This window comes from Equus przewalskii, chromosome 29, assembly GCF_037783145.1.
Source record: "Equus przewalskii isolate Varuska chromosome 29, EquPr2, whole genome shotgun sequence".
Classification (NCBI taxonomy): domain Eukaryota; kingdom Metazoa; phylum Chordata; class Mammalia; order Perissodactyla; family Equidae; genus Equus; species Equus przewalskii.
This window is the reverse complement of record NC_091859.1, coordinates 25,620,312-25,645,314: the sequence shown is the minus strand read 5'-3', so window position 1 is coordinate 25,645,314 and position 25,003 is coordinate 25,620,312. Positions and strand designations below refer to the sequence as shown.

At 39.2% G+C, this 25,003-nt stretch overlaps 1 protein-coding gene across 14 annotated transcripts in view; it reads right to left on the bottom strand.

Moving 5' to 3' along the window:
• Window positions 1-25,003, bottom strand: part of ANO4 (anoctamin 4) — a 381,130-nt gene that overhangs the window by 43,306 nt on the left and 312,821 nt on the right. For all 14 annotated transcript variants that reach the window (XM_070600724.1, XM_070600723.1, XM_070600719.1 and 11 more), the window contains 3 exons: window positions 8,033-8,115; window positions 4,155-4,295; window positions 1,435-1,599 (listed from right to left, as the gene is read on the bottom strand). In XM_070600724.1, coding sequence (XP_070456825.1) covers window positions 1,435-1,599; window positions 4,155-4,295; window positions 8,033-8,115 — 389 coding nt within the window. The remainder of the gene's footprint in view (window positions 1-1,434; window positions 1,600-4,154; window positions 4,296-8,032; window positions 8,116-25,003) is intronic.

The window sequence follows — 25,003 nt, the reverse complement described above, 5'->3', positions numbered from 1 at the left end:
CTGAGGGCCTACTAGGTGCCAGGCCCTTTTTTAGACACTAGGAAATAACAACAGTAAAAAAAAATAATAAAACAGACAAAAGTTTCTGTCCTCATGGGCCTACATTCCAATAGAGAAGACAGATAATAAACAAATAAATTTTTTTAAATAGCATATGAGATGGTGATAAATGCCATGGAGAAAAATCAAGCAGGCAGGGAGATAGGAAATTGTCAGAGGAAGGAGTAGGTTGCAATTTTAAATTGAGTGACTAGGGAAGAGCTTTATTAGAAAAGTAACATTTGAACAAAGATCTGAAGGAGGTTAGAGAGTAAGCTATGCAGACCCTGTGGGGAAGAATATTCTAGGCAGAGAGAAGAGCAAGTAAAAAGTCATAAGGTGAGAGCATGCCTGGCACATCCAAGGAACAAAGAGAAGACCAGCATGGAGCGGGAGAATCAGGATGAGTAGGGAGGAGACAAGGTCAGAGATGTCACTGGGGCCAGATGAGGGAGAGCCCCAGAAGCCATATGAAAATGTGAACTTTTATTCTGAGCAAGAGGAAAGTCACTGGACATGACGTGAGCTGGCCCACATGTTAGAAACTCGCTTTGGCTGCTGGGATGAGCCTAGATTCAGGGAGCAAATGTGGAAATTGGGAGACCAGGTGGGAAGGCACTGCAATAACCCAATGGGAGATGTTGGTCTTAGACCAAGGTGTGAGTTGGGGATGTGTGAAAAGTGATCAAATTCTGGAAACATTTTGATGGTGAGAGAAACACAGGAGTTAAGGATAATGCCAAGGTTTTCAGCCTGAGCAACTATAACAGGGGAAGCTATGGGAGAAGCTTATTCTGGAGGGAAGATAGGGGGTTTGAGTTTGAACATATTAGGTGAGGATAGTTGAGTAGACAGTTCAACTTATGAGTTCGGGGTTCAGGGGAGACATCTGGGCTAAAATATACAACTGAAAAAAGCCTTAAATCAACACAAGTAACATGTACCACCATGATATGCCCCTTGCAGGGTTATCTCAAGGAATGCTCTGGATATTGACCACCTTCCCCCCATTCAGAATCAAAAGGAAATGGGAACCAACATTATTGAGCTTTGTTACAGATTCTGAGCTGGGCCTTTAAAATATGGTTTTTCTCTAAATTTCCCCAAGGAGTGTACAGTGTAATCTTACTCAGTAAATAAGGGAACCAAGATCCAGAAAGGGCAAGTACATTGCCCCATCTTACATTGTAGAAAATCCTGGAGCCTAGATTTGACTCAAACCTTCTAAATCCCCAGATCTGAGTGCATCTCATGCAGGCAATTTGCTGCCAGGCCATCAGTGCTATGTGACTGGCTCGCCTCTCTGAGGTCAGGTCCCATTAGCAACAGAAGAAAACTGTCACCTGCAGCCCATGTAATTTATCCATTTGGCTAGTTACCTTGCAGCTCACTCACCACATTCAGCAGCATAATGATACAGAAGTTGATGCACACAGCAGTCCCTGTGGTTGCAACCTGAGAGTTATTCCTGATTAACGCCCACTTAAAGGCAGCAAAAGTGCTGACAGTCACCACCCGGTAAATGACGATCCCAAACACAGCGGCGATCACCACACAGATCTGGCAGGAAGACAGAGGAGACCCAGTGAGCACCATGGGGGAATGTTTCAGGAAGAGGATCATGCCACGTGGAAAATCCTCTGATGAGAAAAGGAAATAAAGCAACGGTGGTACTGACTCAAGAAGCCACAACAAAATGTGTGCTCTTCATCACGGTTAATATTTTCTCTTGTCTGACTGTATTTTTGTTATTCAAATAGAAAAACCATAGTGCATGAAAGTTGATAAACTGTTTAAGCTATGGGGTAACATTTTATTAAGCAGAATATTAGGTTGAGCATGTGAACAAATATTTATGGAAATCTTATCATGTCACTCTTCTGTCTAAAACTATGTATTGGCTTCCTTTTACTCTTAGGATAAAAGCTAAGTCCTTATGGCAGGCTGCAAGACTCTCTCCAGTCCCAAAGAGAGCCATTTTCCCCTCCCTCTGGGGACTCTGGACCTTCTTTTACTGTTTCAAATTGGCTGAGCATCCTTAATCTTCAAGGCCATCTCCTTTGCCTAAAATGCCGACCTACCCATCCCCTGCCAAACACACACACACACACACACACACACACACACACAGATACCCATACAGTCTAGTTAATACCGACTCGTCCTTTACATCTTAGCTTAAGAACCATTTCATAATTAAAGCTTTTCAGGACCCCCCGACTTTTTTTTGTTATACAGTACCTATACTTTTTTCCAGTATCCTTATAATTTCTGACAATTTGTCTGATTATTGTCTGTCTCCCCCACTTAGAAAGTAAGCTCCATCAGGGCAGGGACAGTATCTGCTTTGATCACCATGGTTTCTGCAGCACCTTAGCATAATTACAGGTGCACAGTAGATGTTCAGTTATTTGTTGCTGAATGAGCCAACTAGGTGATAGGTGCATAATCTCTTATTAATCAGAGATATATACAGATTGAACTGAGGCATCTTTCTCTGAAGATTTCATGGTATTTGAGAAGAATACGGCATATCTCCTAAATCTATGAAATAATGGGAATCTGAGACTCCAAAAAGTTTTGTGGCTTTTGTTAGGTGACTCACTTAATACGTCAGAGTAGAGACCTTAGTCTACTTAGTTATCAAAAACCGGATCTTAAAGCTGGGCCTCAGGATGGCTTCTGCTGACTTAGAGATTCCTTTCTTCATAGAAGCATTTGTGTTTTACACAAACTCTATTTTTTCCTTACTATGAGTGACATGCTCTAAAAGCTTGAGTCTAAACCCTAGCTGGAACTGGCTAAAATAATAATAATTAATAATAATAATAATAATAAACAGAGAAACAAAAAACTGCCCATGTCTTAATCCTAGAACTGTTGATAGGGAGATAGGTGAAATCTACTTTGCATTTCAGACAAAGGTGGCAACCTGGTGGAATGGACAGCTCGCTGGACTCAGTCAGAAGTCAGGCCTGAGTCCTGGGTCAGCTACCAGCTATCAGAGTGACCTTGGGTAAGTATCTTTTCCTCTCCATGGCTTTGGCCTCGTATGCTCCAGGTTACCCATCTGTAGAGCAGGGAAAGCTTAGTTTCCATCTATATGTCTTGTTGTGAGAAACAAAAAGCAGAACAATAAATATGGATGTACTTTTAGAAGGCAAAGCATAACACAATTGCTTACAAAGAAGAATCTGTAGAAGGTCATGGATTTAAATCTTAATCTGAGCTGAGAGGCTCTGGGCATGCTGCCTACCCTTTGATCTACCAAGTTTCTTTCTGGCTAAAGGGAGTAGATTGTCTGGATTTTCTCTAGTCTCGTCCTTCCTACTCCAATGATCTAAGACGTATATTTACACACTTGCCATTTGAAAAGAGGAAAGGAGAATCCTCACCAACCCTTAGTATTCTAAAACAAGATTTCTGAAAAATTTGCATATGTTTTGTTCAGTAATTAACAGGGTTGAAGTTGATCACAAAATGACTTCTTTTTAGGAAAAGCTAATAACCAAGTTTCAAGTTAGTGTTTTTCAAACTGATATAACCATTAGTTATGCCTGGAAACCAATTTTAAGGGGTTACAGATGGTATTAAAAAAGTACACTAGAATAAAAAAGAGAAAAATCGGAGTTCATTGCATGTTGTAAAGATGAGCATTGTTTCAGTTACTATATTTAGTTTTATACATCTATTTGCATAGCATATACCAGGTCATGATAGAAAGTATATTTCTTACATAGGCCTTGTAAAAAAAGTTTGAAAAACACTACTGTAGGTCCTGTGTCATATTTTTAGCTCCTTTCACCACGGCATAGAGAGGGAAGTGGAAAGAACATCGACTTAGAGTAGAGGATCTGAGCTTCAGGCTGTTTACTGGCTGACACTGGACAAGCCTCTTAACCTTTTGGAGTCTCAGTTGCTCCATCTATAATTTGGGGACAGCAATACCATCCCTGATCACCTTATGAAGTTGTTTTAAGAATTAAATAACACAACATTCAAAAATGTTTTGTAGAACAATGAAAATGCCTGATATGATTACTGTTGTTACCATGCTACAAATTTGTATTTTATGAAACAAATGGAGTTTTATTTAAAAAAAAAAAACTTCAAACCATAAAAAATATTCCAGATGCAGAAACGACAAGTCGGCTGCATTTATCTGCAAATGCTTGATATGGTTCTGGCTTTCCCGAAATGGGATTCATCCGCTCTTTCTTGGAATACTTGGCTTCAAACTGGGGCCGTATTTCTTCCTAAAGAACAAGCAGGCACATTTTAATGCTCTGAAGAGGTGTTCAGGCAATAAGAGAAAAATATAATTTTACCCCACTGTAAAATGGAATGAACAGGCGCCAGAGTAATCAGTCCATCTGAGGTGGGCTTGGAGACCCAGGTTTAAATGTTTGGAAATTGGCCACTTGAAGAAAAGCTAGAGGATGATGAGCTAGACTTATTAGCATCAAGACAATGCAATTTAGAGTAATAGTTAAGTGTTTCTGTTATCTTAATAAACTATGCTTGAAGAAAGAAACCGAGAATGAGAAAAGGGACCATCTATCCTGTCCCAAGTGGTTTGAAACAACTAATAAGCTTTTACTTTTATTACCAGGAAATGACATGGACACCAAGACAAAGAAAAAAACTAAGAGCAGCAAAATGTTCAGAATCCATTTGTGAGTTGTAATGGCAATATAATTCTCAGTTTTCTCCTAAAATTTTTTTTGTACTTTTTGATTTAGGCAGCTAAAAACATGGTGAATCGATTTTTTAATAAGTTCCTCTAGGAGTCATTCACCTTTAAGCAGCAGATTTTAAATGTATTCTTAATTGGGCATTGAAAACAAGGTAAGTCCTTTCAAATCCAGCCGAAATCAAGGCTCGTCTAATTCTAAATCAAGCTGAGATTTTATTTCATTTAGTTGAGCCTCATCCAACGTGAAAAAGCTTCTGACTAAAAAGCAATTATGGGATTAAGAAAAGGAAATCAGCGAGAGGGTTGCTGAAGTGGTTTCAGTTAATTAAGCATGGGTTCTATTTGACTGTCTTGGAAGAGGAGGGAAAATGAGTGGAAAATCTGGTGAAATGGAGATTGAGTTAATACAGGCAGAAATGCTCAAGACTCAGATAAAGGTACTGACAGAAAGTGAAGAAGAAGCTGACATAAGAGAGGTTATGAAGAATGGGCACAGTTTGGCAGTAGCCTGCCTGTGTAGGAGGAAGGGCATCCTGGCTCCTGCTATTGGATAAGCCCAATGCTGGACTTCACTCAGTGATGGGTAATGGGGAAGGTCAGGGGGAGATACAGTTATAAACAGGTTCTGCCTTTGTTCATTTATTTTAAGTAGTTACACTTAAGGATATAAACAGAATAGACCTAGAATCTTCTGCTTCTTTGGGAAACTCTGTCAATTTATCAGGCGGTAAGTGTCATCAAGAGTGTTTGAGCTAATCATTCCAGGGACTGAGATCAATAATGGGACCAAGCCTGGGTTCCTGAGTATTATGGGCTGAATTGTGCCTCCTCCCCCAAAATCATATGTTGAGATCCTAAAACATACCTCAGAATGTAACTGAATTTGGATACAGAGTCTTTACAGAGGTAATTAAGTTAAAATGAGGCCATTAGAGTGGCTGTTAATCCAACATGCTGAGTGTCCTTATAAGAAGAGGAAATTCAGATGCAGACATATACAGAGAGAACACGATATGAAGATTCAGAGAGTAAGTGGCCATCTACACGTCAGGCAGAGAGGACTGGAACATATCTTTCCTTCAAGGCTCTCAGAAGAAGTCAACCCTGCCAATACCTTGATCTGGAACTTTCAGCCTCCAGAACTGTGAGTAAATAAATTTCTGTTGTTTAAGACACCCAGTCTGTGGTACTTTGTTATGGCAGCCCTAGCAGACTAATGCCCTGAAATAGGCATGCAGTAAGTCTGAGCATTTCTGCACAGCAAGCTGAGAGCCACAGGGTAGAGGTAAGAGGCATTTCTACAATGAATCTCAAACTGAGAACCAGAACTGCACATAGCTACTGAGGTAGGCTTCTGTGCAAAGGTATATTGAGTCAAAGAGCAGTCCAGTGCTCCAAGCTTTTTAACAGGAGCTTGGGAGACAGAGGGCTCCAGACTCACAAGGGGTATGCTTACCCTAAAGGAATCCATGTCTTGGACTCACCACAGGTGCCAACAGTGACTTTTAGATTGGTTTGGCCAAAGTTACTTAAATAATGTCACACTTTACAGCTTAAAGGGGAAAATTTAGTCACACCTCTTTTTTTTTAGAGATGAACAAAAGTCCAAAGGTGAAGTAATTTGTCCAAGGTGACACAGTTGCTTAGTGGTGACTCAGATTCCCAGGAAAGAACATTTTCCATCCCACTGGAAAGCTGCTGCCTTGAATACATGAAACAAAAACAGCAGAATTGGGGCCAGCCCTGTGGCTGAGTGGTTAAGTTCAAGTGCCCCACTTTGGTGACCAAGGGTTTCACCAGTTTGGATCCTGGGTGTGGACCTAGCATTGCTCATCAAGCCATGCTGAGGTGGCATCCTCACATAGCAGAACTAGAAGAACCTACAACTAGAATATACAACTATGTACTGAGGGCCTTTGTGGAGAAGAAGAAAAAGAAAAGATTGGCAACAGATGTTAGCTCAGGGCCAATCTTTAAAAACAACAACAACAACAAAAACCCCAGCAGAATTGCTCCACCCAGGAGGAAGTGCTGAATGCAGCCTGGCTGCTACTAGTAGCATCAGAAGTTGCCTGGGCAGTTTCTTCAAATGCAGAAAATCGTTTTCTGGAGAATGCTTATAAAAGCATGAGAGGGGCCTTATCAAAAGAACAAGGATTTCTGAAAATCTCAGTATCATTTCTAGATCTAAAAAACTACTCAAATGTGTTCATTCACTTGGGGAGAAAGGGCAGTCACTCACAAGGCATGATTTGAAGGAAACAAACAAAAATACCTCCTAAAACTGTCTCTCCCACCAAGCCTGCCACATGGCTAAAATTCTCATTTATGTTTCTAGAAGATTTAACATATAAAAATATATATGTGTGTTTCTTGGAAGAAAAATACGAATTAATCCCTATTGTCACATTATATAGGATTAATTTATCTAAATTAGTGGCACAGCAAAGCTCTGAGGAAATGGGGCTCAAGAGAGGTAAGAGATAATGGGCAAGAGGAAGGAAAGAGGAATTTAGGCTTGGATCAACTGACAAAGGAAAGCAGGATCTGATTGGGCACGTGGTGACCAAGCCTAGCATGGGTACTCAAGACTCTGACAAGAATGTGGCAAGACAAGAGTATTGAGACCAGACACAGGTTAGGAAAGGGCAAACCGTATTGGCCTAGAAGGGGTAAAAGGAGAGTGATGGGGCTTGGGAACGTGCTGAGAAAGTGAAGTCTAAGGGACTGAGTTTACTTCTCCTTGACAGTTTTATCTAGAGCTGGCCCTGAATTTAGCCACATCCACCAAGGACACCACTTGAGGAGTAATTTCTCCTCAGCATTTACCTCTTGAGGTAATACCTCTGAGCTTGGGAACACCTGGGCACTGTCCAGGGTCCTGGAAAGCTCATAGAAACTTTTCCTTGGAGTAGTTCTCTTAGGAGATTTGCTTCCATATGCCTAGAGTTATAAAACTAATACTCTTTCGGCTAAAGTAAAAAATGGATGATATTTAAGAAAACTAAATAAATCTTAGTTCCCATTCTTCTGATGCCTCTACGAACAAGTGAAATGCTTTACTTAGGCATGGACTTTTATTTCACTAAGGAATCAGAATGTTGTCTGCCTTTATTTATTTTTATAATTCTGCTATTACCTTTTTATACTGTTTGAAATTTCCTGAAAAGACAGGTATTGAAAATGCTTTATGAGTAAACACGACTTCTGTTTCAGAGAAGAGAGGGATGACTCAAGGATAATGTGTATTTCCTGGTGATTTGCTTTCTAAAAAGTTTTGCGGTAAATGATACAAACCTCCTCTTCTTCCCAGTCTATCAAATCCCAGTCATAAGCAATTACTGCTCGCCGTCTTTTCCAAAACTCCAGGAAAACTGTTGCTGGAACAAGCAGAGAAAGACAAAGACATTTTCAAATAAAGCAATGCTGTTCACTGTGTCACTGAATAATGAAGCCATTGAAAAGAATGACAGTTGTTTGTGTAAGCATCCTTGAAGATCAGAATTTCTAGCTAAACATCATTTAACAAGGACTGTTTTCTGAGAATTAGTAAGTTTGTGTCAAGCATAATGAGAAATTATAGATTTCATTTAGAATTAAATTAAACTGATCTGCAAGTTGAGGCAGAAGAGACTTATTAGAATGACAAAGCTCATGGGATGTAAGGATACTGAAAACCAGGTTACCAACATCTTTCTAATTGATAGAGTATTTATTTTTAAAAGTGAGTGGCAGGTAGGGACAGAAAAGCAAAAATAAAATTTAGCAGTCCACATGTATTTGATTGGCAGTGATTTCTTGTCCCCCAAATCCTCCTCACAACAATTATCTATGTAAAATGCATTTTACTATTCTAATGAAAGAAGCTATTTTATTGGAGGAAGCAGCTTTACTGCTTCTCTTTTTCTTCAAACTATCTCTTTGTTGTCACATTGAAGGCAAAGGTGTGCAAATTCTGTTATGAACCTTTTCCAACAGCCAACCTCCCCACCCAGGGATATCTGGGGGTTATCCTCATTTAGCCAAAGAAAGTTTCTACTCAATTCAACTAAAAATATCTACCCAAATGAATTATTGAGCCTTACACAGTGGCAGAGAGAGATAAAAAAATAATCAAGACATAATCTTGCTGTCTTGGAAGTCACAAGCTAAATGAGGGGATGTACATACATACATACACTCGAACTTTGAAGATGTCTGCAACTAAGGATGTCACAAACACACCCTAAGAGACAGAACTGGTGTATCTATCTCTTTTGGGTCTTGCTGTGTACTGAGACTTACAGAAGCAAAAATGTCATATATTTGGAATCAGTTTCATGAGGAAAGGTAAATGTCCAAATGCCCTTTCCAAAGAGAGAGAGTTATTTTCTTCTTTTTTATTGCACCTTGATTTCAACTCCTCATTAGTGGTCTTCAGACACAGAACATATATTTTTAAAGTAAGTAACTGGAAAGACAGTTCAGGGTAACAGTTAAGACTTCTCTGGCGTGTGACCTAGACATTCCTAGTTTTGAAATCTAACTCAGATATAAGCTGTGCTACTGTTCACAAATCAATTAACTTTTCTAATTCTCAATTTCCTGCTAGGCAAAAGAGGGATGGCATTACAGGTCTATAATTCCTTATCTGCAATGTCAAAATTCAAAACGCTCTAAAAATTCTAAGCTTTTTTTCTTCTAAGTTTGGCACAAACTCATCTGTGGCAAGCTCTGACCTGGACCAATGTGAGGCTACTTAACATCAGTATTTATCCCTCTTAGTGAGAATATCCATACATCGAAAGCAACCATATTAATGTATTTGAATATGGGGTCCTTCCCAGACCTCCTGGGGCATTACATAATATATGGTACACATACCATAGTGCCTTTCTAAAATCTGAAAAATCCAGAGTAGTTATAGTTTTTAAGAAAGCTACACCAAAATAATCAAGTGTTTAATTCTGGAAAAGGGAAATTAAAATAAACATATGTCTTTGGAGGTTAATAAAGTTTGAAAGCTGAGCAGCTATTTTCCACTGGAGTCCTTTCTGTGAGTCTTGTGTGTCAGGGGTCCCCAAAACCACCTGCAGGTTTGATGATTCACTAGGAGGATCCACAGCACTCAGCAGACAGTGGCACTCATGGCTAAGATCTATTACAGTGAAAGGAAATAAAGCAAAATCAGCAAAGGGAAAAGGTGCATGGGGCAAAGTCTGGTGACCAGGTGCAAACTTCCAAGAGTCCTCTCCCCGGGAGTCACACAGCACATGCTTAATTTCCCCAGCAATGAGTTGTGATAACACGTGAAATGTTGTCTAACAGGGAAGCTCATTAGAAACCCAGTACCCAGGGTTTTTACTGGGAGCTGGTCACAGAGGTACACTCTGCTTAGCGTGTGTGAAAATACCAGAGTCTCAGAAGGAAATCAGGTGTTCAGCAGAAATCATACTGTTTCAGCAAACAGTTTATGCACAATGAGTTACCCTTAGCAGTTAGGGTGGTGGAAACTCTCCTGAAACCCATGTTCCCAGACACCAGCCAAGGGTCAATCTTGTAAGCAGGACTTTCTAAAGCAGGCCTACTATGTTAACTCTTTTCTGTACACTTGTCCTCTGCCTCACTAAATTGTCTCAACTTTGCATGGGACCCCTGGGACAATTTCTTAATAGGTCCTCTGGCCTCTCAAACAAATGGCACTTTTTTAAGACTTTCTCTCTTTGGTTTCCAGAGTCTTCCCCAGCCTTGAAGAGACAAAGCAGCTTGCCCCTGAATATGTGGCTATTCTCCATAAGAGTCAGGACTGTACCCCATGGCCTCAGAGAGGCTCGATAGGGACCATTCTGGGACAGGCTAAGGCCACAGGATACACATGAAGTCTGTCTTACTGGCTGTTGCTGCTCCCACCAAGCCCTACCAACCCATCTGTAGTTCTCGTCTGAAGGAACTGACTTCTGAGATGAGCCAGTGGCTGTCAGAAATATTCCACCACGTTTCTCCTCCCAAGCAAGTGCTGAACGGTGTCTGGGGCAGAGAGAAACTCTAGCCAGTAATTCCCTTCTTTGGACAATCATCCTATTCTCTCTTCCATTCTTGAACTTGGGAGCATGAGAAGAAGAAATTGTAGCTTGTGCAATTGTCATGCTCTTGTGAGTGTTTTTGTGTGAAAATGTCCATTCATTTGAGGAAGAAGAATCTGTTTCTATCTCTACCCATGAATTAAAACATAATTGAAACAATATAGGTCTTTTCAAGGCAAAGCTCCAATCCCATACATCCATTACTCTATGATTTAAAAACCCTTGTCTAAATACCCACAGCCCTGGGAGCCCACTACACTTTGAGTATACCTAGTTATATGCTGCCTTATGTCATGAGCTCACACTTTCCTCTGTCTCTTTTGGAGCTGGCTTATGCTATATATATACATACATATATATCTTTATGTTAATATATATCTGTCTTACACCAACCAGTACGGTGACAAGTAGGATTAAATAGTATATTTCTTTTATGGATGGATCCTCAAAAGACTCAAAACTCCTAAGTATTTTGTCAAGATTTGCTAATATATGAAATTCTTTCCCCTGAAGTTTGGTCCAAAATATCTCCTTTTTGTAAGTTAAAGCATTAGAAGGTTTAACCTTACTGCTAGCATTTTGAACTCCTTAGATTCTAATCTATCTGTCCTCATAGCTAATGACTTTTCTAAACTCAAACTCATGAAGTCTCCTCGGGGTCAATGTAGCCACATCACCTATCGGAAAAGAACCCATTACCAGCCCAAGATGCAAGGCTCCTAATGACTCTGCTTGTGCCCAACTCTTTCTGCCCTGACTTGAACCATAGACTCCAGGCTAAATCACTAGCAGTTTCCATACCTGAGCTGTTTCATAACTTTCTTAGCTTTGTCCACACTATTTCTTTAGCTTGCAATGGTCTTCTGTATTTGGGTCATTTGGTCAACTCCTACTCTGACCTCTAGACTTGGCCCTATGTGTTCTCCAATCACTCCCTTTGAACCCTCTCCCTATACCCATGCTGATCAGTGCATATAACTCTAGGTCAGTGCTGACGACAGCATTCAGCACTTCAAAAACAACAACAGAAAAACTTGATCATTTTGACTCCTAGCTTGTGGGCTTCTTGAGAATAAGGGCTGAATCCTAGCTCTATTTATATCCGCATGGTCTAGCACAGTGACTGGCATCCACAGAGGCACAGTAAATGTACAAATGAAATACTCTCATGAAAATGAAAGCAATGTGGCTAGTCACTCTTTTCTCTTTTACCTAATCTTATAAGAAATTAGGATATAAGTTTGAAGAACATGAAACTATATCTTCTGGATGCTTTATGCATCAGTGTCAGATAAATAATAAATTATTATTATGAAAAACTGAAACTTCTTATGCTTCTCTTTTCCCTTGCAATAAACATATCATTCTCTTCTAATTACCACTCCAATTATTTGGTTGCATGGACCCTGTGGCAGAGACTACCAGCTGTCCTCTAAGATCCATTCTTACCTTGTTCCACAGTAAAAACATTGTTGCTGGGAACATGGCTGCTCACCTACACTGTATTTCTCAGATATCCTTGTCACTAGATGTAGCCAAAGGACAGTTCTCCCCAGTGGAATGTGAGCAGAAGTAATATGATGTATACTACTTGCCTGTTGATATCTTAAGACACTTGGGGTGCTTTTTCCACATTCTCTTTCCCCTTCTGGATGGGTGGAACCCAAGTGAATCAGCTGAGACCATGCAAATGATGATCAAGCCTGGGAGGATGGCAAACAATTCTTTCACAGGAATATGAATCTCTGAATGACCATGTGGAGCAGGGCTGTCTGCCAGCCTGAAATGCTCACCTCACTTGGTCACCGAGACATTGCTTGAGGCATGAAGATGAAATAATTTGTGTGTTACTTCCCTTACAGATCTTAGATAGAGCAGCCTCAAGCCACAATATCTGAAACTTTATGAGTTTTACTTATAAGATAGAGTTTCACATACTCTTTCCCCCTTTTCTACCCTTACCTCTACCCTGTAGCTGACCTACCCACAAATGAAGTTCACCTGAAGTGTTAACATCAATCCCAGATAACAATCCTCTCACAAAATTAGTTGCCACATTAGGAAAATCTGAGACTTCTGCCTTTTCAGTATAGGTAGTGTCAGGGTTAATGTTCAGGTAGGTTTGTGTTCAAATACCAGGATACTCTTGGCTCAGAATCATAAACATTGAGAAGGTTGTCACATGTAGCCCATAAGGGACACAAAAGGACACGAAATAGAGTGTTATGCAGGTCATACGCTATCATTTTCTTAAACAGAACAATTATTGTCAATTTAAAGTCAGTTTGTGGCATACTTCCACGGATTTACCAAAGCCATTTCTTATGTTTCCAGGCATAGTTAGATTACATTTCCCAGCCTTTTCTGCAGTTAGACATGAACCAAGTTTTGGCCAGTGGAAAGTAAGCGGAAGTGATGTGTGTTATTTTTGAAGTAAAGAATTAAGAAGTAGGCATATCATCTCTACGGCTTTTTTCTCCTTTTCTGGGATGAATGGAGAGGACTCTGAGGATCCAGAAGAGGATGGAGCCACAAGATAGAGGGAAGTTGGGTACTTGAATAACTATGCGGAAGGCTGTCGGACAACCAGGAACACCTAGTTGGGTTTTATGTGTGTGGGTTCTAGTGACATCAAGGTTTTGTGCTTTGTGTATTATGGAAGCTAACTTTACACATCCTAACTGATACAGAGTTTTTCTGGAAAGTATAGCCATGGTTAATGTTCTGCAAATAGGAAGAAAAAACCCACTGAATTACTATCTTTTGTCATCTTCCTAAGGCATTTAGAGAGTTTTAAGCAGGGAAATCTCCCCTTTCAGCTGCAAATCTTAGATTCCATGGTAGGGTTGAAATGCTGCACCACTTGTTTAGTTACCATATAGTAAAAATTTCTTACACGTTAGGTACTACGCTCTATTTTGTCAAAGTCTGTAAAGGTTAGTATTATTTTCATCATCCTATGGATGAAGAATCTGAGGTAAGGCGAAGTCACATGGCTAGTAAATGACAGAACTGGGATTTGGACCTGATCTGCCTGTTTTTTTGGCTCAAAACACAGAAATTTATTTTCTCAAAGTTCTAGAGGTTAGAAGTCCAAAATCAAGGTGTGGGCAAGTTTGGTTCATACTGGAGGCTTTGAGGAAGAGTCTCTCCCATGCCTCTCTCCTAGCTTCTGATAGTTGCTGGCAATCCTTGACATCCCTTGGCTTGTAGAGGCACTGCTCCAATCTCTGCCACTGTCTTCACATGGCCTTCTCCCTGTGAGTGTCTGTGTCTCTATTTTCTCTTACCAGTCATACTGGTAATTCAGTATGGCCTCATCTTAACTTGGTTACATCTTCAAGACCTTATTTCCAAATAAGGTCACTTTCACAAGTACTGGGGGTTAGGACTTAAACATATTTTTGGGGGGTACACAATTCAACCCATAACAGGGAGTTTGGGCTACACAATAAATACGGGCACAAGCGGCTTTTAGGATATGAGCCAGGGGTGCTATCTGACTGACTTTTACTTACTAGAGGACAGTCTAATCTGGGAGATCTAATTTCTACTGAATCGAGAAGAGCCAAAAAGAAAGACAAAGAAAGCCCACTCTTTCAACCTTAGGATCACTTTGCTGAAACAAGTTATAAATACAAAATTACCATATGCCAGGGTTATAGGTCACTGGAGAGCCTGGTATTTACTCTCTATCCTTCCCTTACCTATACTCTTCTTCTGGGAGGCCTGGAAAAGCCCACACTAGTCCCAAAGCTGCCAGGGATACAACGCTGCTAATTTTTGCCCTCTGATACCATAGTAGATATTGAAAGGCCTAATTTGATTCTTTATTTTGAAAATGTCTAAACTAGTAGTCTAGAGGAGAATTATATCTAATATTAGAAAATAATTATAAAGGCACTTTTTTCTTATTTTAGAAAGAAATGGGGCCTTAAAGATCCTATAGTCTAACTTCTTTTCTTAACTTGTCAAAAGATTGTGTTTCATTTGTTTCTATAAAAACAAGAATTGAGCTGTAGCCAGCAATAAAATGGGCAGTACATATGGAAGAGAAAGGACAATTTTTACATCAGAATGGTGACCTGCTGTCTGATGACTTAAAGCATTTTCAGAGACCTGGTCAAGATGATTCTCTAACTTCCTAGGAAAGTAGAATGACTTACTTCATACACACATTCAGTCACTTTTCTCCCAATACTGATTTCCTTTTTCAAAAAGTGAAATTAATAATACTAACAGATTTCATGTTTTTCAGTCCTTTATAAGTTTCTGAGAATGTTCATTTGGCAGAGAAATAGAGGCGTTACAATGCTATGTTTTCCAAGAACTTAGAAATAGAGGAATGAGGTCACCTCCTGAGAGCATAACTCATGAAATCTTCACATAATGAATGAACTTAGCTAGGAGTCACAAACTCAAATGCTAAAAGGGCCAGATCAGTACAAAACCTAGAAGAGGAAACCACACAATAGGGAGTAGTGGGGATTAGGACAGATTGGGGAGTATGTGCAACATGTAAAGTGGTAGGAGTTCCTCAGTTCCCATTGACTGTACTGTGGCCAGATCTTCAAATTTTACAAGAGAAACTATAAAAATGTATCTTCATGTGAACTATCTCGATTTCAAAATGATAATAGTTTATTTGTATATTTTTAAAATTGGTGAGGACCAATCAGACTATTTTTACAGGTTGTTAATCTGCAACATCTGAGGTAGGCCATTGGCAGTAATAATACAAGTGATTGTAAATGAGTGACTAGAGAATTTGTGAAACACACTAAAATGCCAAATGTGGGTAACCTCAGGATCCAGGAAGGATAGGAATATGACGACATTTTAAGAAGCTGAAACTTAATTATTGGTATTGGAACCTCTTCTGAAGAAAGTCAGTGTGTCCAGATAGGGGAGGGCCAACCTGTAACTTAGGAAAAAAAGGGTCTAAGAACTCAAATTTGATAGAGTTTTATCTAACGTAGAACATTAGAAGGATATTCTGACATGAACAAGTCTCTAAGGGTGTTCTAAGTAATGGTATAAGGATGACTAATCAAGCAGAAACAAGTTTTTTGCTCCCCTCTTCCATTCATTTAACAATTATCAATTACATTCTTTTGATGTGCAAGGGATTTTGCTAGCTGCACTGATTTCCAAGCTCAAACAATAGATGATGATTAATTTGGCTTCCTAAGTATCCTGACCAGGAAGAAGGTACTCTAGATGGTCATTAAAAAATAATATTCTCCACCATATACCTATATTTTCAAATTCTGGAGTATGCACTGGTGCTTGCAAAGTTTAGAAGAGGAATCTATTTCCCCAAATCAAATTATCTCTGGGGATTCCAACAGTGTTTCTGGACTTGTAAAGCTGAGTAGACACCACGGATCACGGCAGTTTCCCCAAGGAACCACTATTCTCTGAGGTTCTGTCTGAGGGTATGCTTCTCTTCTATAAAATAGCTATGAAACTGCAGCAGCCTGAGGATTTTCGCTTCCACCCATGAGGATTAACTGCTACACTATAAGAAACAACTGTTACCAGCAGTGGACAAGAGACAGTGCAGGACTGTGATTCCTGAGAGAGAAGAAATAAGTGAGCTGAGTCCTAGGATCATACCAACTCATTGTGTGGAGATGGTTTCCAGACTACAATTCAGGCAGGGGGAACCAAAACAGATCCTAGTGGTCTTACTGAGCTTGGGAAAGAGAGCTTGGAATGGGAGGGTTGGAGCTGACAAGAATTTGTGGGGCAGAGTACCAGAGAGAAGGGAGCTATACTGAAAGAAAGCTCCAGATATCAGTGATGAAGTCCCTTCTACTCTTGACATGCATAAGATGAAACTACATGAGGCTGCTTGTTGGTAGCTAAACAGTCCTCAGAGTTCACATAGGGCTGCAAGTAAGTTAACCGCATGCCCGAACTCAGTCCAAACACTGAAGAAACACAACAAAAACCAACACTCAGCACTTTCCAGCATTTAATAAAAAATTACCAGGCATACAATTAAGCAGGGAAAGAAAACCTATAAGCAGAAGGAAATTCAATCAATCCCAGATTGACAGTCCAGAACCAACAAAAATGATAGAACAAAGATGACAAAACTTATAAATATGCTTCATATGGCAAGAAATTAAATGAAAACATGAATACAACAGAGAGAGCAATAAAAGGTATAAAAAGACCCAAGTGACTGAGATTTGAGATGAAAAATGCAAGATATGAAAAGAAAAATACACTGGGTAGGATTAACAGAAGATTATATTTTTCAGAAGAAAAAATTAGTGAACCTGAAGACAAAGCAATAGAAACAATGCAAGAAGAAACACGGAGAACACAAAGACAAAAAGACTAAAAAAATACAAACAAAGCATAAATAACCTGTAGGACAACATTGAGTGCTCTATCATACATGTTACTGGAGTCCTAGACAATATGATTCTGGAAAAATTTCTAAATATATGCAAGATCTGTACATTAAAAATGATACAACATGCTTAGAGAAATTACAGAACACTTAAATAAATGAAAAGCTAAACGATGTTCAGAGATAGGAATACTTGATATTAAGTTTTCAATCTTGCCAAATTGATTATTGATTCAACTCAGCTGCAATCAAAATATTAGGAGTTTTTGGGAAGAAATTGACAAGTTGATTCCAAAATTTATATGGAAATACAAAGGACTTAAAATAGCCAAAACAATTTCTAAAAAGAATAAGATTTCAACCCTTATTATAATAATCAAGACAGTGTGTTATTGCCATAAAAGTACACATGTGGATCAAATATTAAAAAATTCTCATATAGGTCTACACATATATGGCCAATTGATTTTCAACCAAAAAAATGCCAAGAAAATTCAGGGAGGAAAGAGATAATCTTTCAACAACTGTTACTGGAACAGGGGCCAGCCTGGCGGTAGAGTGGTTGAGTTTGCATGCTCTGCTTCAGTGGCCCAGGGTTCACAGGTTCAGATCCCAGGCATGGACCTACACACCGCTCATCAGGCCATGCTGTGGCAGTGTCCCACATGAAAAATGGAGGAAGACTGGCACAGATGTTAGCTCAGGGCCAATATTCCTCACCAAAAAAAACCCCCCAAAACCACTCAGCATTACTGGAACAATTGGATATCCATATATGCAAAGAAATGTATCTGACTCTTACCTTACATCTCATACAAAAATCAACCTGAAATAATTCATGAACCTAAGTATATGAGTTAACCTATAAGCTTTCTAGAAGAAAACAGAGAAGAAAATCTTAGGGATCTTGAATTTGGCAAAGATTTCTTAAATAAAACACAAAAAGCACAGACAGAAAAAAAGAAAAAATTTAAAATTTGAGTGTATCAAAAGTAAAAACTTTTGATTTTCAAAAGACACCATTAAGAAGATAAAAATGCAAGCTTCAAACTGAGAAAAATATTTACAAACATATGTATGATAAAGGACTTCTACCCAGAATATATAAAGAACTCTTTCAACTTAAAAAGAAGATAAACAACCCAATAACAAATGGGCAAATGATTTGAACAAACACTTCACCAAAGATGTGCAGATTGCAAATAAGCTAATGAAAATGCATTCAACATTACTAGTCATTAGGGAAATGCAAATTAAAACCACAATGAGATAAAACCATACACCCACTAGAATGACTAAAATGATGAAGACTGATAATTCAAATGTTTGTGAGGATATGGAACACCTGGAACTCGCATATAATGCTGCTGCGAGTACAAAATGGCACAGCCACTTTGGAAAACAATTTCTTATAAAGTTAGACATTCTTTTGTCCTATGATCCAGCAATGCCACTCCTAGTTATTTCCTCCAAGAGAAATAGATACGACTTTTATGCAAATGTACAAAAAGTTTGCACTAACTAATGATTCTCTTAATTTGTAATAGCTAATAACTTAATTTCTTAATTTATGATAGCTAAAACTTGAGTTAGATCCATATGATCATTAATTAGTAAACAGATAAATAAATTTTGGCAGGCAATGGAATACTATTCTGTACTAAAAAGGAACAAACTACTGACACATACAACGCAAATGAATCTCAATAGCATTAATCTTAGTGAAAAAAGCCAGATACAAAATGCTAAATATTGAGTGATTCTATTTGTATGAGATTCTAGAACACGTGAAACTCTAGTGGTAGAAAGCAGGTTAGAGGCTGCCAAGGGACTTATGCAAAGGCATGAGGAAACTTTCTGGAGGATGAAAATGTTCCATATCTTCATCATGATGATGGTTATATTTATATACATTTTAATTATATGCATTTGACATAATGTGTCAAATTGTACACGTAAAATTGCTGGATTTTATTTTACGTAAATTCTATCTAAATAAGGCTAACAAAAACTCCCCATAATCCCATCACCTAGAGAAAACCACCATTAGCATTGTGACATAATTTCTCTTTGTTTTCATTAGTATTTAATATACCTGAAGTCACCTTTTATTTGTATACTTTATGTCCTATATTTAGCAAGTTTTTTTTTCGGTGAGGAAGATCAACCCTGAGCTAACATCTGTTGCCAATCTTCCTCTTTTTGCTTGAGGAAGATTGTCACTGAGCTAACATCTGCACCAATCTTCCTCTATTTTGCATGTGGGACACCACCACAGCATGAGTGGTTCGTAGGCCCATGCCCAGGATCCAAATTCATGAACCTGGGGCTGCTGAAGTGGAGCACATGAACATAACTACTATGCCACGGAGCTGGCCCAGACAATTTTTTAAATATAAGCTTTGTGTTATATTACATGCTTTGAAAGACTAATTTTTTTTTTATTATTAATGTTATGATAGATTACAACCTTGTGAGATTTCAGTTGTACATTTTTGTTAGTCATGTTGTGGGTACACCACTTCCCCCTCTGTGCCCTCCCCCCACCCCCCCTTTTCCCTGTTGAAAGACTAATTTTTAACAGCTTCTTATAATTTCCTTAACTATTCTTCTATTGTTGGATATTTAGGTTATTCCTAATTTTTTTTCAGCTTTGCTATCAGTGCATATTGTTTAAGTTAGGTTATTCTCAATTTTTGCCAATTATAAGTGACTAAAGCAGGGAAAACATATTTACACATAAGATTTTTATTCTGTGACTTAGATCTTTCCTGAAGCCTGCAATATTTTAACTGCACACAGGAACAGCCTTTTAAGTGGCTCCCTGCTACGTACTGTTCCACTTTCACCCCTCCCCACACTGTTGCCAGAGTTACTTTGCAAACACAACTGATGATGTCACTCCCCAGCTTATAACTTCAGTTGGCTTTCCTTTGCCTATAGGGAGAAGCCATGGTTCTCTGTGGTAGTATAAGTGTCCTGTGACAAGCAAATCTCAGCCCTCAACATGCATTCTGTTTTGGGTGAAATTGTGACCCCCTCAAAAAAAGATACATTGATGTCCTAAGCCCCAACCTCAGCATGTGACCTTATTTGAAAATAAGGTAATTGCAGATTAACTAGTTAAGATGAGTTTGTGCTGGTGTAGGGTAGGCCCTCAATCCAATACGATTAGTGTCCTTATAAGAAGACAGCCAGTAAAGACATAGAGACAGGGGGAGAATGTGGGTGAAGATGGAGGCAAAGGTTGGAGTGATGCATCTACAAGCCAAGGAATGCCAAGGATCGCTGGCCATCACAAGAATCTAGGAGAGAGGTATGGAACAGATTCCCCCCAGAGCCCTTCAAAGACCCAACCTTGTCGACACCTTGATTTTGCACTTCTAGCCTTCAGAACTGTGAAAGAACAAAGTTCTGTTGTTTTCAGCCACTCAGTTTGTGGTATTTTGTTACAGCAGCCCTAGGAAACTAATACACATTCTATGTCCCTATCACACTGAACACCCAACCCTTCCCTTTCAGAACTTTGCCCCACTATTCTCAGCTTAGAATGTCATCCACACTTTCCCCAACCCCACTCCTTTACCTGGTAAATATATGACTTGGTTCCAGTGTCTCATCCTGGATGAAACCTTTTCTACTTTTCCTTTTTGTCTCAGGAAATTGACTGCATGGACCCTCATTATTCCCTGTAAATGCGACTTAACTCTCTGTTTTATAATTACCAACTTTCTCTTAATATTCTATGAGACTTTTGAGAGCAGAGATCACATCTTAGTCATTTTTTTGTATACCCAATGCCATGCCAAGTGACAGTGAGAATGTACTGGCTGCTGAGGAATGAAACCTTAATCAATATATCTCATAGGAGGTGCACGACATGGTGGATACATTTTGGAATGACTTGGGAGTTAGGCTGACCAAATCTGCTTTGAAAGCCAGACTCCACCACTTATCAGCTTCTGGGTAATCTTGGGCAAGTTGCATAACCTCTCTGAGGCTCAGTATCCTCATCTATAAGATGGCGATAGTAATTTCTTCCTGGTGGGTTATGAGAAATTGATGAGGTGTCATATGTGACTTCACCTACACACCTAGTATGCATTAGTAAATGCATTTTTTTATATACAATCACTATTTTTTTGTTGGGCATATGGTTATAAAAGACAAAATTCATGTAAATATCTAGAAACAAAAGGCCAATTGTTATAAAATTTATTTTCAAAAAATGAGACATACTTCATTCACAAATTACTGACAGGACCATGTACAGAATCTTTGAATTTGCATCCAAATAATCACAATCTTGTTATTTTGATTGGAGAGCCCTAAGGACCTCGACTTGTTTGTTTACTGGGGATAATTTAATTTTTGGTAACACTGAAAGTGAAAAAAAACAAAACAGGAAGGAGGCGAAAAAAAAGATAGAAACTAAGAACAGAGGGAGATAATCTGCTTCCTGACAAATCTCTAGCAACATCAAGCTCCCTAATGACTCATTTTTCTTTCATAGGGAGAGAAGCTCATTCAGGCCTTAATCATTCTCTCTCTGAATCTTTCTGAACAAAAATGAGCATTGAGGAAAGAGTCACATTGTGGTTCAAGCCCAGAGCCCTGGGTTCACTGTGTACCTCGAGAGTCCCCAGGAGGCCCTGCTACCACACACGTGTAATCTTGGACAAAGGTAGTGGAGTTCTGTCAAGCTATCTAACCCCACACAAATGCCCTCCCCAGCTGCTGCAGACTGGTTCCAAATGGAGCCTATTGTTTCTCTGGTGAACACACAAAGCAAAAGGCAACAAAACAAACACACCAACCCCGTCCCTTCAGAGGTCTTGTAAACCACTTACATCTGTTCTCAGCATCTCCATATCTATCAATTTCCTGAAAATAAAGTGCATTTGTTTTCTTAAATGTTGTAACTTGTCAATCATAAAGGATGGTCCTGAGACCATTAAACTGAGCTCCATTAGAACTGACATGTTTTTATAGAACATCACCATCACAAAGCAGGATAAATGGGGCTCGGGATGAGTGTAACAGTCCCTTATCTTAAAGTTCATATCTTTGAAGCAGAAGCAAAGAGGGTTGCAAACAGTACATGATCCTAGCAGTAGACTGTAGGAGTTAAGACTGCCCAGTTTATCTCTTGGCTTTGCCACTTTCTAGCTACTACCTCGGTTTCCCCATCTATCATATGGAGGTAGCAACAGTACCTTCCTCAAAGGTTGCTAGACAGATTGAGATGATACTGTACAATGCTTAGGACAGTGTCCAGTGCATAGCAAGCTCTCAGTAAGTGTATGCTATTATTACAACTGTTATTATTGGCCATTCCAGATTTCTGCAAAAGGTATAGCCCTATCTACAAAGAAACACCTGGGGTAAATCATCCTTTTTCTCCAAATAGCACATCAAGATTTAAGCAATAAGTTGTCAACTAAGACAAAGCAACTCAGAGGATGAATTATTCCAGGCTTTCTTTGCCTGGAGTGGCCCTAAAACCTGTGGGCCCTTGTGCCCAAAGGTTATTACAAAAAGTCTATCAGATTCTTACTGAGTACCTTCCATGGCCCAAGGACTGTCAAATCTCCAATCCACCCACCTGCAACTCAGAAGCTCCTCAACTCCATGCCCCAGGCAGCCACCAACAATCAGTTGAGGATGGCAGGGATTGAATAAATCCTATTTGTTATCCCGAGCATAAGACTTTCCAACTTGCAAAGAACGGATGCAACCCCCTTTATAATGGTGATACTCAGTGAGGGATGGGGGAGATGACAAACTCTGCCTTATAGAAAAATGTCATTATATCAGAATTTTACTTCTATATAGTCCCAGAGGATAAACTGTGGGAGAAGAAAACATTATTTAAGTCAAAGTATACCTAAAATTGATGAAATACTGAAGTGGGTCAGGGAGTTTTGTGTATTAATTCTTCTAGAATACCACTCTCTACACAGAAGCATTAACTCATTATACAGTAGACTAGTAGCCCAAAGCAGAGCTTCCCAATGGGTATGCCAGGAATGGATTATAGGTTTGCAGGAGGTAATAACCCCTTCAGCCCTTGGAGCAGCTAAGGCTAGGGTGCTTAGAGCAGTTATTATCCCTAGCAATGAGCAGGCTCCTTCATATATATCAGTATGCTGTGCAAATATTATCATTTTATATGTGCTCCATGACTTGAAAAAGTTCGGGAACCATTGGTTTAAGAAAAGAATACATTTTCTAAAGTCTCTTCATTTGTAACCATGGCAAAGCTTAAGCACCAGATGGCTTAATATACTTCCTGATCATGGTTACCAATACTAATATCTTCTAGAAAAACCAGATACACATTCTTGATCTGAGAGCTCAGTCCCGTAACCAAAACTCTGTTATGATTAACTTCCTTTGCTTGCAAGGGACAGAGGTGCACTATGGGGTAGCACAAATAGTGAGGGCTTTTTTCAAGACCCACCAAGAGAGGTAGGAATCCCATGGGAATTAAAAGACTGGATCAATTCAGGGGCATGGTATGGAAGTCAGAGGTTGAGTCTTCAGCCACAAGAGATCCTGGGTCTTCACTTTGATACTCCACTAATAACATGACTTGGCTACATTCTCCCTTTGCTTTCCTTTGAGGGATTGTCTTGCATTTTCTCCCAGTTGGCTGCCAGTTAGCTTCTGGACCCTCTCTTCTACATCTGTTCCACTAGTTCTTTGCTTCTGCTTATTTCTGGTTTCTAGTTTCTTCAAAACTTCAGCCTGCTCATAATTCCTCCTGATCCTTACTTCTACCTGATAGTCAATCTTAATCTCTCTCTTTCTCCTTTCCTCCATCTTTCAATGTCAATTCCTACTCCTAATTCCCTGTCTCTCTCTACATTTTCCAATCCACATTCTTGAGAATAAGACTCTGGGTGGCCCTGCTCGTCCCCATTTGGGTAGAATCTCAGGTCTTCTCCCAGGCCACTTACCAACCTATGGTATAGCTAATTTGGGACCAAATGCCCACTGGCTGAGAGGGGCTGGAGTCATAGCATTCAAAATATGTCCCTTCAACAGAGCTGTGGTGAATGGGACAATTTACCTCTGAAGATCTCTAGGTAGGAAGACACCATACATCTAGAACAAGCCTTCTCAAGGGAACAAAGTTTTATATTTCCATTTGTCAAAGAGACCATTTAAACACATTCATTGTCTCATAAAAAAATCCTTTTGGTAATTTTCTTTTCTTTCTCTTCTCTCTTTTCTTTTTTCCTTCCATCCATCCATCCATCCATCCATCTACCCATCCAGCAAATATGAATCTGTCTGTCTTCAAAAGAAATGTGTGAGGTCTCCAATGACCATAATGGTCCTCAAGGACCATGAACCTGCTAGGGAAGATAAGTGGTGTATGCAAATCATTATAAATGCCCAAAGAATGACATAGACCAAATGTTATGAAGTTCAAAGGAGGAATACATCTTCTGGCTGGAGAAGATGATAATTCAGCTGGGCCATGAAAGATGGGAAAGATTCTGACATTCATTCTAAATATAAGGAACAACATGAGCCTAAGCCTTGAGTTAGTAGAGTTTTATAACATCAAAATTCAAATTTTGGCATTTTAAGTTCTATAAAAAATGCATAATCATTGTAAAAAATTTAAACCAGACTGAAAATATACAGTGTAAAAAGTTTGTCTCTCATTACTATTCACCTACCCTGCCACAGATTCTCCTCTCCAGAGGAAACCACAATTAATTGTTTACTCTGAATTTGTCTAGACTCTTTCCTATACTATTAAATTAAAGCTTTATAATTATTTGACTAGGAAGATATTATTAAACTCACTTCACAGAGAAGTAG